General features: G+C 36.7%; 1 protein-coding gene and 1 long non-coding RNA gene across 2 annotated transcripts; one reads left to right on the top strand and one right to left on the bottom strand.

Moving 5' to 3' along the window:
* Window positions 1-7,497: 7,497 nt before the first annotated feature.
* Window positions 7,498-7,818, bottom strand: LOC122585418. The gene is made up of 3 exons (XR_006321703.1): window positions 7,777-7,818; window positions 7,705-7,731; window positions 7,498-7,540 (listed from the first exon to the last, which is right to left on the bottom strand). It is a non-coding gene; the product is annotated as an uncharacterized LOC122585418 (long non-coding RNA).
* A 4,071-nt stretch (window positions 7,819-11,889) lies between these two features.
* Window positions 11,890-13,186, top strand: LOC122581889 (24-methylenesterol C-methyltransferase 3-like). The gene has a single exon (XM_043754208.1). It carries the CDS (start codon window positions 11,954-11,956, stop codon window positions 13,028-13,030), a length of 1,077 nt encoding a protein of 358 aa, XP_043610143.1. The 5' UTR covers window positions 11,890-11,953; the 3' UTR covers window positions 13,031-13,186.
* The last annotated feature ends 967 nt before the right edge of the window (window positions 13,187-14,153 follow it).

The following is a 14,153-nucleotide window of genomic DNA, read 5'->3' as shown; positions in this document are numbered from 1 at the left end:
TTTAGCCTAATTACTTTCATCAAAATGAAACTAAATCAAAGGATTGAATTTAGATAATCAAAGATTTATAGAAAAAGTTTACTTACCCAAATTTGATGGTCTTGAAAAAATGAAGATAAAGATGGTGATGATGATGATAATAAAACCCTTGCCAAATGATTATTCCCTTTTTAATTTCCCATAAGATTTCAATAACAATCAATTTGATGAAGTGAAAAATGTTAAGTGTGTGTTATGTATGTGTGTTTGTTCGACCAGCCAAAAAGGAAAAGAGAAGTGGGGTGTTTGGTTGTTTTGTTCCTAGCCACAAGGAAAGAAACCGACCCAAGTGGCCAATATTGTGATATTTTTATCCTTAATTTGGTAAAATGCTTACGATTAAATACCGTATGACTAAAAGGTTATAATTTAAAATAAAGGTATTTTCCCTCGTGTTATTTAAATTAAGACGGGTCAATAATATTCCGTCAAAGTAAACTTTTAAAATATTAAGTCTAGACAGTCTATTTATTTTGTACCAGACATAACCTTTAAATATTAAGTTAAATTTATTTTAAGACTGGGCATTCGTCTAGATAGCTAATGGTCTACGTCATTAGGATACGTCTAATTGAACTAAGTCAAAAGTCCAAATTTTTAATAATTTCAACGTCAAAGACCGTCTAAATTAGACGAGATTATGAAAATGACTAGGCTCAAACGAGATTAAGACTAACCTGATATTAATAAATTACGAGTTGTCACAGCATCCCCGACTTCTGAGGATTTCGTCCCAAAATTAATTGTTGCTCAGTAAAAAGATGAGGATAATGCTCCATCATATAGTCTTCACGTTTCCAAGTTGAGTCGGGTCCGTGTTTTGAGTTCCAACGAACTTTGACCAACTTGATACGACTACGTCTAAGTTGTTTGAGCTGTTGGTCTAAAATTTCAACAGGTTCTTCGACGAATCGAAGAACCTCGTTCACTTGCAGCTCTTCAACTAGGACAACTAATGTTTCATCAGTTAGACACTTCTTAAAATTGGATATATGAAACATGTGGTGAACGTGTTCTAGCTCTTGGGGTAAATCGAGCTTATATGCCACAGAACCAATTCTTTGAACAATTTCGAATGGTCCGATATAACGAGGACTAAGTTTGTCTCGCACTCCAAAACGTGCAGTGCCTTTCCAAGGCGACACTTTCAACATGACTTTGTCTCCCACTTGAAACTCAAGTGGTTTCCTCCTACGGTCTGCATAGCTCTTTGGCGATCTTGAGCCGCTTTCATCCGTGCTCTAATTTCAACAATTTGATCAATAGTCTTTTGAACTAGTCCATACTTATACAAACGACTTTCGCCAGTATCCAGCCAACAAACAGGCGATCTACATTTTCGTCCATATAAAGCCTCATAAGGAGCACATTTGATGCTAATGTGATAGCTGTTATTATACGAAAATTCAGCTAACAGTAGAAAGGTATCCCAACTACCTTTAAAGTCGATGACACATGCCCGAAGCATGTCTTCTAACGTCTGGATGGTACGTTCACTTTGTCCGTCAGTTTGTGGATGGTAAGCCGTACTCAAATGCAATAGAGTGCCTAGGGCGTCTTGAAAATATCTCCATGATTGTGAAGTGAAACAACCATCTCGGTCAGAGATAATAGACAAAGGAATGCCATGTAGAGACACAATCTTTTCAATGTATATTTGAGACAATTTCCTTATCTTCCAACTCTCCCGAATTGGAATGAAATGAGCAGACTTCGTCAATCGATCGACAATGACCCAGATGGTATCATATCCTTTCAGAGTTCGGGGCAGCTTAGTAATAAAGTCCATCGTAATCTCTTCCCATTTCCAGTTAGGAATTTGGGGTTGTTGGAGCAGCCTAGAAGGCTTTTGGTGTTCTGCCTTGACCATTGAACAATTTAGACACTTTGAGACATAAGTGGCGACATCTCTCTTAAACCAGGCCACCAATAAAAGTCCTTTAGTCCATGGTACATTTTGTCAGCTCTAGGATGGATTGAATACTTCGATCGATGACTTTCGTTCATTAAAAGTTCTCTAAGTCCATTATACTTAGGAATCTACACTCTGCCCTTAACATGTCGGATTCCATCGCCATCCATTTCAAACAATTGTTCAGCATTCCACAATGCTTCTTTCTCGATACGCCCTGGCTGTAGGGCCTCACTCTGATCGTCCAAAACTCTATCCCTTAAAGACGAGCCAAGATAAGAACTTGCTCTTTTTATGACAGATAGTGAAACTCTATCCTTTCGACTTAGCGCATCAGCAACAACATTTGCTTTGCCGAGATGATATTTGAGTTCACATCGTAGTCACTGAGTAATTCTACCCATCGCCGTTGTCTCATATTCAGCATTTTCTGATCGAAGATATGCTGAAGACTTTTGTGATCCGTGAATACAGTACACTTGGTACCATACAGGTAATGCCTCCAAATCTTTAAGGCAAAAACAACCGCTCCGAGTGTTGTCTCATATTCAACATTTTCTGATCGAAGATATGCTGAAGACTTTTGTGATCCGTGAATACAGTACACTTGGTACCATACAGGTAATGCCTCCAAATCTTTAAGGCAAAAACAACCGCTCCGAGTTCGAGATCATGGGTCGTATAGTTCTTTTCGTGGATTTTGAGCTGTCTAGAAGCGTAAGCAATGACCTTACCTTCCTGCATAAGTACACATCCCATGCCCTGATGTGAGGCGTCACAATATACCACTGAATTTTCAATGCCATTTGGTAATGCTAGAATAGGAGCATTATATAGTCTGTCCTTTAATGTCTGAAATGCCTTTTCTTGGGCATCCTGCCAAATAAATTTATTAGTCTTCTGAGTTAACAGGGTCAAAGGTTGAGCAACCTTTGAGAAATTCTCAATAAATCTTCTGTAATAGCCCGCCAGTCCAAGAAATTGACGAATTTCTGTCGGAGTCTTAGGGGCTTCCCACTTCTTTATTGCCTCGACCTTAGATGGATCCACGTGGATTCCATCTGCATTCACTACATGACCCAAGAAGTGTACTTCCCTAATCCAGAATTCACATTTTGAGAACTTTGCGTACAGTTCTTGATCCTTGAGCAGTTGCAGAATGGTCCTCAGATGACCTTCATGCTCGTCTTTAGTTCTCGAGTAGATCAGTATGTCATCAATGAACACGATGACAAACTTGTCTAGATATGGTCAACATACTCTATTCATTAAGTCCATGAACACAGCAGGTGCATTGGTTAAACCAAATGGCATAACCAAAAACTCATAATGTCCATAACGAGTTCTGAAGGCTGTTTTTGGAATGTTCGTCTCTCTGACTCTGAGTTGATGATACCCAGATCTGAGATCGATCTTAGAAAAGTGTGATGCACCTTCCAGTTGGTCGAACAAGTCATTAATACGAGGTAATGGGTACCTGTTCTTGACAGTCAACTTGTTCAATTCTCTATAGTCAATACACATGCGCATAGAGTCGTCTTTCTTTTTCACAAATAGGATCGGAGCTCCCCAGGGTGATGAACTTGGACGGATTAGTCCTTTTGCTAACAACTCTTGAAGTTGTTCGGACAATTCTTGCATTTCTGACAGCGCAAGGTGATAGGGTGCCTTGGCCACGGGTGCAGCTCCAGGGACTAAGTTTATTCCAAACTCGACTGGTCTGTGAGGTGGAAGTCCAGTCAAATCTTCGAGAAACACCTCCGGAAAATCTTTAACTATTGGAATATCTTGAATGTCTTTACCCTCTGGCTTCCTTTCGACCACTAGTGCCAAGAAGGCAGGGTATTCTTTTTGTAAATACCTATTCACTTTTATCGCCAACACCAAAATCAATTCCTTCCCTGACTTGTCTCCTTGCACTATCAATGTTTCATCATTTGGCAGAGGTATTCTCACAACTTTCTCATAACACCCAATATCAGCGCGAACTCTAGACAACCAGTCCATACCAACTATCACATCAAAACTTCCTAGTTCTATGGAAATCAGATCTATCTTAAAGGTTTTACCAGACAATGTTAAACTACAATCTACCAAATGATCTCTAGCAACATACTTTTGACCGTTTGCATATTCGACAATATAAGTTTCTTTCATGGGGATAGCTACTACATTAATTCGAGACTTAAATTCTAAGGATATAAAACTTTTATCAGCACCAGAGTCGAATAACACAAAGACATAATGATTATTGAGTATGAATGTACCTATCACAACGTTGGGATCACGTGGTGCATCAGCAGCATCCAAAGCAAACACTCGGCCTCTTCCTTGTCCTCCTTGATTCCTTCCCTGATTCCCAGCTTGATTGTTCCCTTTATTGTTCCTGATTGGAACTATAGCATTGTTGTTCAGGGCTTGATTGAGACGTGGACACGCGGGTCGCATATGGGTTTCGCTCCTACATTCGTAGCATTGACCGGGTGTCTTGTCCCTACAGAACTTTGCCAGATGTCCCGTCTTTTTACAACGGTGACAAGTAGGACAATTTCCCTTGTGATGGAGGCCACACCTATTACACTTTAGGTCTAAGCTGGTGTACCTCTTGACATCCTGAGCAACCACAACAAAGTTTCTAGCAGTCCTAAACCTCTTACCATTTCCACCATTGCCAAAACCACTACCAGAGGCATAATCATTCCTTTTATTGTTCACATCAGTTCCAACAGAAGAACCAGTGGTTCTTTTCAAGTCTATCACCATCCGGTTGGTGGCACTAACAGCCGCTTGAAGAGTCAAAGGATTAAAAGCGGCTACCAACCTTCGGACATCGGGTGACAAGCCATAACAGTATCTTTAGATCAATTTATCCTCCGTATCTACCATACGAGGAACCAACCTTGCCACTTCATGAAAACGAGTTGTGTATTTCTCGTTGTCTAGTCCAATCATACTATGATTCCAGAATTCACCTTCCATTTTTTGTACTTCCTCCCGAGGACAGTACTTTTCCATCATCATCCTTTTAAAGTTCAACCAAGGTATGCTATTAGCCGGCTCCCGACTCACGAGTCCTTATCTGCTCGTTCCACCATGACAAAGCGTGCTTTTGAAATTGAGAGGCAGCATATTCCACTTTGTGCTCTTCGGCACAACGGCTAATATGAAGCACCGCCTCTATGCTCTCTAGCCAATTGATTAGGCCGACAGGACCTTCGGTGCCATGGAACTCCTTTGGCTTGCAATAAGTGAAGGTCTTAAAGTCACTCCCGTGCAGATGAACTCGAGGAATAAGTTGTTCAACAGTAGGTTCCACATTGTTACTATTATCAGCAGGATGATTATTATTGGCGTTCATACTCGCTGTGATCTGAGCGACTAGAGTAGGCATGGCGGCCAATAGTTGTAGTGTCACAAACGCCGCCATATTATTTTCCCCGCCAGCAGGTGGGGTAGATCCAAGACCAGTGTTCACATTTGCAGCATCAGTTTCTGGTCCTTGTTGGATCATAGGTTCTTCCTGTTGAGTATCATTAGGTCTAGGAGTTGATCGAGTAACTCTCTTTGGAGCAGTCTTCTTAGCTGGAGTCTTTTTCTGGGTCTCGCTTCTCTTCTTAGGAGCCATAAGTCTATGACATGAACAAAAATGTCATTTAGAGATTTCCATGAGAAGTTATATAGAAAGTTGCTTTGCAATATAGATGATAGTACAAATACAAGTCAAAATCTGTTGACTTGTATGAACTCATGTACTAAAAAAGACAAGAAATATGAAACATCATAATTCTAGAGTTAAAATGAACAAGTGATGTAGTTTGAACAAGTATATAAGACAAAAGACGATTGTATTTCATTGATGTCCAAAAGTTACATAGTCAGATCAATACGGTTAAAAAAAAAACATGTGGGAACTACATCCACAATGATAATTTACATAGTCGGACCCGTACGATTCAAAAGACACGTGGGAACTACTTCCACAATGATAATTTACATAATTAGACCAGTACGATTCAAAAGACATGTGGGAACTACATCTACAATGATAGCCTGCAACTTAGGTACAAAATATGAGTTGCTATATGTTCTAGGCTTACAGTACACAACTACTATAGACTACATCTTGATAAGAATGACAATCAGCAAAGCTACGACCAAAACCACCAAGACTGATAGTATCCATATCGCAGTCCAGATAGTCTCCTTCCCCTCCCTAGCAACAGTCATAGCATCAGAAGCACTCTCCTTGCCCTCCCTATCAACAGTCATAGCATCAGAAGCATGCTGATAAGCTCCAGTCAATCCTTGAGCTTGATTCTCAATAGCCTCTCTAGTACGGATGAGAGAGTTGTTCATACTTGACATTTGTCGAAGAGCATATTCTGACCTATCAGCTTCAGTTGCAACAGGCATAACAAGATTGGGGTTGTAAACAGGCACTCTGAAGGGATCTGCAGCATACGGATCGCCCAGAAGAAATGAGGGACCAAACACATGGTTGTCTTGAACCGGTGCAGAAGGACCAGGAACATTGGGATCTCGAGGAGCATAGGGCAGACGAGCTCCCTCGGTAGTCCTCCTTTGATATGGAGTCGGTGACAGAGATGATTGAACATTAATAGATACATGCTCATTTCCAGATTCACTGGATGATGATACCAGATTGACGGGGCGAGACTCAGTGCCTGAAGCCTCAAATGGTTCCTCTTCAGAACAGTGAGGAACACGGGGAATAGAGTTAGCTACCACAGGAACTCGAGGAGTACCAGGAACAACAACATAAGAGCTAGCTTCGTCCGACATGATAAGTCTGAAAGGTAGACAACATATCCGTATAAGTCTAATGGATGAGACAATACGAGTCAAATGACTGAAACAGTACGCAATACATGAGTTTTTAAAGAGATCTTCGTCTATATGTATACACATACTATTTGGGTTTCTATTGCTAACAAACCTTCAATGTTTATATATAGGGTCACCCGCAGCCTTCCCACCACATCTACAGTATGTTATTAATATAGTCCAAATTATCACGTATATACAAAATCTAAAATATTTATTTCGAGCCTTATATTATTTTACATAATCGGGACGTAGTTGATCAGGTTAGGTCTAATTATAGACAAATGGTATAACTCTTGAAATAAGTATCCTAAACCTTAATAGACTTAGATTTCCTTTTGAAACGCTAATGGCTATAGATTGAGTTTTTCCTCCTCCGGAAAAACTCTGTATTAACTATAACCTTGGCTCTGATACCAATTTTTGTCACACCCCGTTGTAGCGAAAATACAGGGTTAACAAACTAATTGCGTACTAACCATAGGCTAATAGAAATTACATCCATTTAATACCAAATACAAGTCTAATACAAGTACAATCGTTCAAATGTGAACCCCAGAATACGGATACAAGTCATCCATTTATGGAATTGGGCCCACTTAATACAAGATAATTATTTGGACCGTGTAGTACAATTAGAACTAAGAACATAATAGTCCTCCAATGTTTGACGCTAATTATACGTTCAAAGTCAAAAGAATGGCCCTATAATGCCAAGATGATCCAAGACTTACTGTTGGTTACCTGAAAAGCATGAAATTTGAGAGGATCAACTATCGAAATAGTTGGTGAGTTTACAGTGTGTTTGACCAAAGTTTAGTCGTCATTGAGAATACACAATGACATGTAGTTATTTAAGACAAGACAGCCGGGAGCAAAATCCGACAATAGATAATGACAGTCCAGACCTAAGTCCGACAATATGACTAATATGCCTCACACAGGATTTCCCGTCTAAGGTGTGGTGCGGATCAATATACCTCGCACAGGATTTCCCGTCTAAAGTGGGGTGCGGACCAGAACTATGACAGTGAGATACAAAAGCTGACAAGACAACCATTAGGATCTTATAATGGTAATAACTACATAAGGGGAACATTTTAATTTGTCAAACACATAAACATTTAGGCAGCCGACAACATGGCAAGTCTAAGTCACATAGAACAAAATTTCATAAGACATGTATACACATTTTCAGACAGCCGTCAACATGGCAAACATAAGGCAAAAGATTTAAGTAGCCAAATCACATGACATAGACAAAGACAAATCATTTATAAAGTAGTCGTGTATACAACAGTACATGCTTTTCAGGCCCAAAGTAAAAAGGAAAAAGGGCGCCATAAACTCACCTTAGCAATCAAAGAGCTAAAATGGATGAGCAAACTTGACAATGATCAATCTAGTCTCCACGTCTATCCAAATCTAAGATAATAGTACAAATGACGAGGACCAAATCTCACGACTTCAAATATCCTACGTACAACTACTTAGCTATCGACCCTAGAATGCCACGACAAGAGTGTGATTTAAACGTCCATTTTACTTGACTTTAGTTTTTAATGTTGTTGACATTGTCATTATAAGGTAGCCTAAAGTATTAATACATATAAACAAAGTTTAAGTGTACAAGTTAACGTCTTTTGAAAATATCAAACAGCCCCTGATCTCGCGGCGCAATGTGACACGAAAAGATGATCAGAATGACTAAATATCTAGTTTTCAACCATTTTCCGCAATCCAATTCGTTTTATTATGCAACCTTTTTATTACCACAGGTATAAACATGTTCAAAGAACTAAAAACTATCCATTTCACTTACTACAAACAATTCCAACACTTTTGATCTTAAATACTTACTTCTAAGCATAATTTCATAAAAAAAAAAACAGAAAAAACTATATAATAACTCTACTGATCTTTTAGCCTAATTACTTTCATCAAAATGAAACTAAATCAAAGGATTGAATTTAGATAATCAAAGATTTATAGAAAAAGTTTATTTACCCAAATTTGATGATCTTGAAAAAATGAAGATAAAGATGGTGATGATGATGATAATAATACCCTTGCCAAATGATTATTCCCTTTTTAATTTCCCATAAGATTTCAATAACAATCAGATTTGATGGAGTGAAAAATGTTAAGTGTGTGTTTGTTCGACCAGCCAAAAAGGAAAAGAGAAGTGGGGTGTTTGGTTGTTTTGTTCCTAGCCACAAGGAAAGAAACCGGCCCAAGTGGCCAATATTGTGATATTTTTATCCTTAATTTGGTAAAATGCTTACGATTAAATACCGTATGACTAAAAGGTTATAATTTAAAATAAAGGTATTTTCCCTCGTGTTATTTAAATTAAGACGGGTCAATAATATTCCGTCAAAGTAAACTTTTAAAATATTAAGTCTAGACAGTCTATTTATTTTGTACCAGACATAACCTTTAAATATTAATTTAAATTTATTTTAAGACTGGGCATTCGTCTAGATAGCTAATGGTCTACGTCATTAGGATACGTCTAATTGAACTAAGTCAAAAGTCCAAATTTCTAATAATTTCAACGTCAAAGACCGTCTAAATTAGACGAGATTATGAAAATGTCTAGGCTCAAACGAGATTAAGACTAACCCAATGTTAATAAATTACGAGTTGTCACACTAGATTGGGTATGTAGAGGTAATATTAATTACGTTACCTACAATGAGGCTTATAAGATTATGGAAGATATGCCGATATGGTTATGAAAGGAGTCGTGGGGTACTAATCTTAGTAATGAAACTAGTTAATTAAGGGGATTGGATTTAACGAACTTGACGGGTACGGGGTGAGTCATTGGTTAGTTCTTGGTTATATTTTAATATATTTAATTTGGGTCTTCAATTATGTGTAACCTGAATTAATGTCATGGGGTAGTATATGATCTTTTAATCTAGATACTTTGTTAATCTCAATAACTTAAGCTTACTTGGCAAGTGGTATGGGGTCATTTTATAGAGATAATGGCTGTTTTTACTAGGGTTAAGAATCTGTGTATGTATGTAACTTGTCTTCGGCTACTATTGTAGGAAATAAATTTTGTTTTGGTTCATTATATGTAATTAACCTACTAAAACTGAACGAATCGTGTAAATAATCTGCTAAATGCTGATGTGGCGGTCTCTCCTTGGGCCACGTATCAGATGTTTGATGGTGCCACGTTAGTATCCGACTGATTTCTTACACCATTCGTCTAGTTTTGAGACAAACTTACATACACACACAAATTTTTTTCCCTTTTTACTAATAGAGTTCGCGGGGCTTAAAACTCAAAATACGGGTTGAGGTATATGTACAGTTCAATTGTGAGGTGTGTCAATTTTTATTATTTTATATGTGGATAGAAGAAATGTTTTCCAGAAAAATGTATAAACGTGTAGCTTTTAAATTAAGTAAGTTTCAAAAATAATATAAAAACAATTAGTTGGTTAATTACATATCTACATTCCATGTAATTTGGTATTTATCTAATCCAGAGTACTGAAAGGTTTCGTTTAATAAAAATTTGAACAAGCACTCTATCAATATTTACCAAATAATATTATCGTTTTTGAAATAACACTTTTTCTTGAATTAATTATCCTTTCGCATTTGATTAGCTATAATCAAACAACAATAATGTCTGTATTTTCAAAACAAACAAAATAATACAATCAAAATCGATAAAAAATAAATCTCAAATCTAATACAACTCGGTTAAAGACAAGCAATAAAACATTATACACATCAAAGTCATGATGTTTTTGTGATTGGACCAAAATGGCCCATTGGATCGATGATTGTGTGTAAAAGTTGGATTGCTAATCGCGAGGAAAAGTTGCTTATGGATGATGGGTGCGACAAAAGTGTAACACCACGCGGTAGTACCGTTGTCAACACTTTTGGTGTGGCGTAACAAAAAAATGAGGTAAAATTTACTACATGAAATATCAATATTTTCTTTTTGTCTCTTTTCCCTTTGTTTTCCGTGGTTAGTTTATTACAAAGTATAATGTGGTGTGAGATATGAGGGAAAGAAGTTGCCAACAAGATAATAGATTGGGGTGTGAAAATGGTAAAATTGAGGTGACATAAATGAATTAGTTGTGAATAAGGTATAAGAATACACGTGAGTGATGAGATACCAACACGCTAAGTCATACGTTGAACAAACTTTGAATTCGATTGGTTGGACCGATTGAGATTCTTTTTTTAACATCGAACCTATAGTACACTTATCATACTTAATTACATGAATAAACACCACTATTAAAAAGTAAATCTTGGTATTTTCTTCGAGAGATCAAAGTCTACTAAATGCACTAAACCCATTTTAATGGGGGACAAGCTTTGGTTGAAAAAGATTACATAAATTATCTTTTGGTAAAGTGAACTTGAGTATAAGAAATAACATGTATACTTTTAGTTTACTCTTTAAAATAAAATAGGTATAAGAAATTATATATATGTTTTTAATACGCGAGTTAGATGCTTACAAAAGTAAAGTAAATGAGCGATTATATGTGTATTTAAGATAACTACATGATCAAAAATATAAATTTGTTTTGACAACATTTAAAGTTAAATAACAATGCTATATTGACAAACAAATTTTTTTCAGCATACTTTACAAACACATGTGTCATTAATAAACAACAAAGTAAAAAAATATTTTAATTATATAACACTTCTCTAAGTTATATACGACCATAATCATATATATATTCTCCCCTTTTATTATGGACAGTAATTTTTAACCACCAATTATTAATCATATGCCACTAAAAATGTTTTACTTTGTTTTATTATACAACTTTACAACAAAATATATTTGATGATGTACGGTTAAAAAGTAATATTGTATGGATTATCACCGTTTAATTATATAGATGTTTTGCATTAGACATATTTATAAAAACTATAAGATAATGGTCGTTAGGTTTTTACCCAACCCGGTAAACAAAGTAAACTTAAGTAATTTAACGTATGATCTGATTTTGAAAACAATGCAAAATTCATACAAAGTAGTCATTGTCATCCCAACTCATCTTCCACTCTACTATACGAAAAAATCACATTCACTATCTTCCACTACATTATTTATCTTCAATCCAAGTTCTTTTTCTCTCCACCAATCAATCAATAATGGAGACAATCACCATCATCTGCACAACCGCCTTTCTCGCCGGCGGACTCTACTGGTTCATTTGCATGCTGGGATCCGCCGAACAAAAAGGCAAACGCGCCATCGATCTCTCCGGCGGCTCCATACACCGCGAACAAGTCCATGAAAGCTACAACCAATATTGGTCTTTCTTCCGCCATCCTAAAAACATCGAAAAAACAGAAAATGTCCCCGCCTTTGTCGACACTTTTTATAACCTCGTCACGGATATATACGAATGGGGGTGGGGCCAGTCTTTCCATTTCTCGCCCGCAATTCCAGGAAAGTCAAACTTAGAGTCAACAAAGATACATGAACAAATGGCTGTTGATTTGATTGAAGTCAAACCTGGTCAAAAGATCATCGATGTTGGGTGTGGCGTTGGTGGGCCGATGCGGGCGATTGCGGCCCATTCTAAATGTAAAGTTGTTGGAATCACTATAAATGATTATCAAGTCAAACGGACCAAGGCCCATAATAAGAAAGCCGGGTTGGACCATCTATGTGAAGTAGTATGTGGAAACTTTTTAGAAATGCCATTTGAAGACAATACATTTGATGGTGCGTATTCGATAGAAGCCACGTGTCACGCGCCGCAACTCGAAGCCGTGTATAAAGAAATATATAGAGTTTTAAAACCGGGATCGATGTATGTATCGTATGAATGGGTGACAACTGAATTATATAATAATGATGATTCTGAACATGTGGATATAATACAAGGGATTGAAAGAGGTGATGCATTGCCAGGCTTAAGGACATACAAGGATATTGCCAAAACCGCGGCAAAAGTCGGGTTCGAGGTGATTCGAGAAAAGGATTTGGCTAAGCCGCCTGCTAAGCCATGGTGGACTAGGATGAAAATGGGGAAGATTGTATATTGGAGGAACCATGTGGTGGTTGTGGTGCTTCAGACATTAGGTGTTGCACCTAAAGGGACAATTGATGTTCATAATATGTTGGTTAAGACTGCGGATTATCTTGTTAGAGGAGGGGAAAGTGGGATTTTTACACCTATGTATATGATTTTGTGCAGAAAACCAGATCAAGAGGATTGATTTGAGGTCATTTGAGGTTTATTATTGTTAATGTTATTATAGTTCACATTTAACTTTGTGGAAGTGAAACGTTAGTGTGATATTGTGATATTTTATGACTTTGTGTTATAAATGTTGTAATTTAAGTTATGTGTTAATTGAGTCTATGTTTCTTTATCGGAGTTTAGTCTACATGTTGTGTTTTGATAAGTAGATACAAGTCTCTTTTATCGTTTTAAATAAGGGAAAATCATACGCTGCAGTTCGGAAGACCCGAACAACAACCCTTATATTTTAGGGGGTTGATTATTTATTTCATCACATGAAGAAAATTCTAAGGGATGAAAGGCAGCAGCATTGTACTGCTTCAGTTCAGATCATTTTTCCTTTAAATAATCAATTTTATAGTTGTAGGTTGGGATTAGTCATTTAAAGGTATATGGTGCTCACAGTAGAAATAATGTTATATTTATTCACACTTTTAATTAGCATGAATAGATTAAAAAATTTGTCATGTTTTTATGTGTGTAAAAATATGGAGAATTAAAAATGTGTAAAGATTAATCCACACTTAAAATTGTGGTATTCTAAAAGTTCACACTTTTTAGTGTGACATTTCATATTTAATTTGTAACATCACATTTTCCACACTAACTAAATATGTGGCGTGAATAAATGTGGTGTGACAAATTAAATATGAAAGTCCATACTAAAAAGTATGGACTTTCATATTTAATTTGTCACACCACATTTATTCACGCCACATATTTAGTTAGTGTGGAAAATGTGATGTTACAAATTAAATATGAAATGTCACACTAAAAAGTGTGAACTTTTAGAATACCACAATTTTAAGTGTGGATTAATTTTTACACACTTTTAATTATTCATATTTTTACACACATAAAAGCGTGACAAATTTTTTAATTTGTTCACGCTAATTAAAAGTGTGGACAAATACGATATTATTTGTAGTGTCATAATAGCAGGGGTCGTATTCTGTCATATATTCGACTACCAGTGCTAAGGCCCGTCCATTGGATAAGTAATCTCAAAATCTTATAATAATTGTGAAACAAAAAGTGTATGATCAATATCACAACTTAATGAATACGAAAACTAAAGAAGAAATATATGAAAATTA

This window comes from Erigeron canadensis, chromosome 1, assembly GCF_010389155.1.
Source record: "Erigeron canadensis isolate Cc75 chromosome 1, C_canadensis_v1, whole genome shotgun sequence".
NCBI classification, from domain to species: Eukaryota; Viridiplantae; Streptophyta; class Magnoliopsida; order Asterales; family Asteraceae; genus Erigeron; species Erigeron canadensis.
The sequence above is the reverse complement of the archived record's forward strand: the minus strand, read 5'-3'. Positions and strand labels throughout refer to the sequence as shown.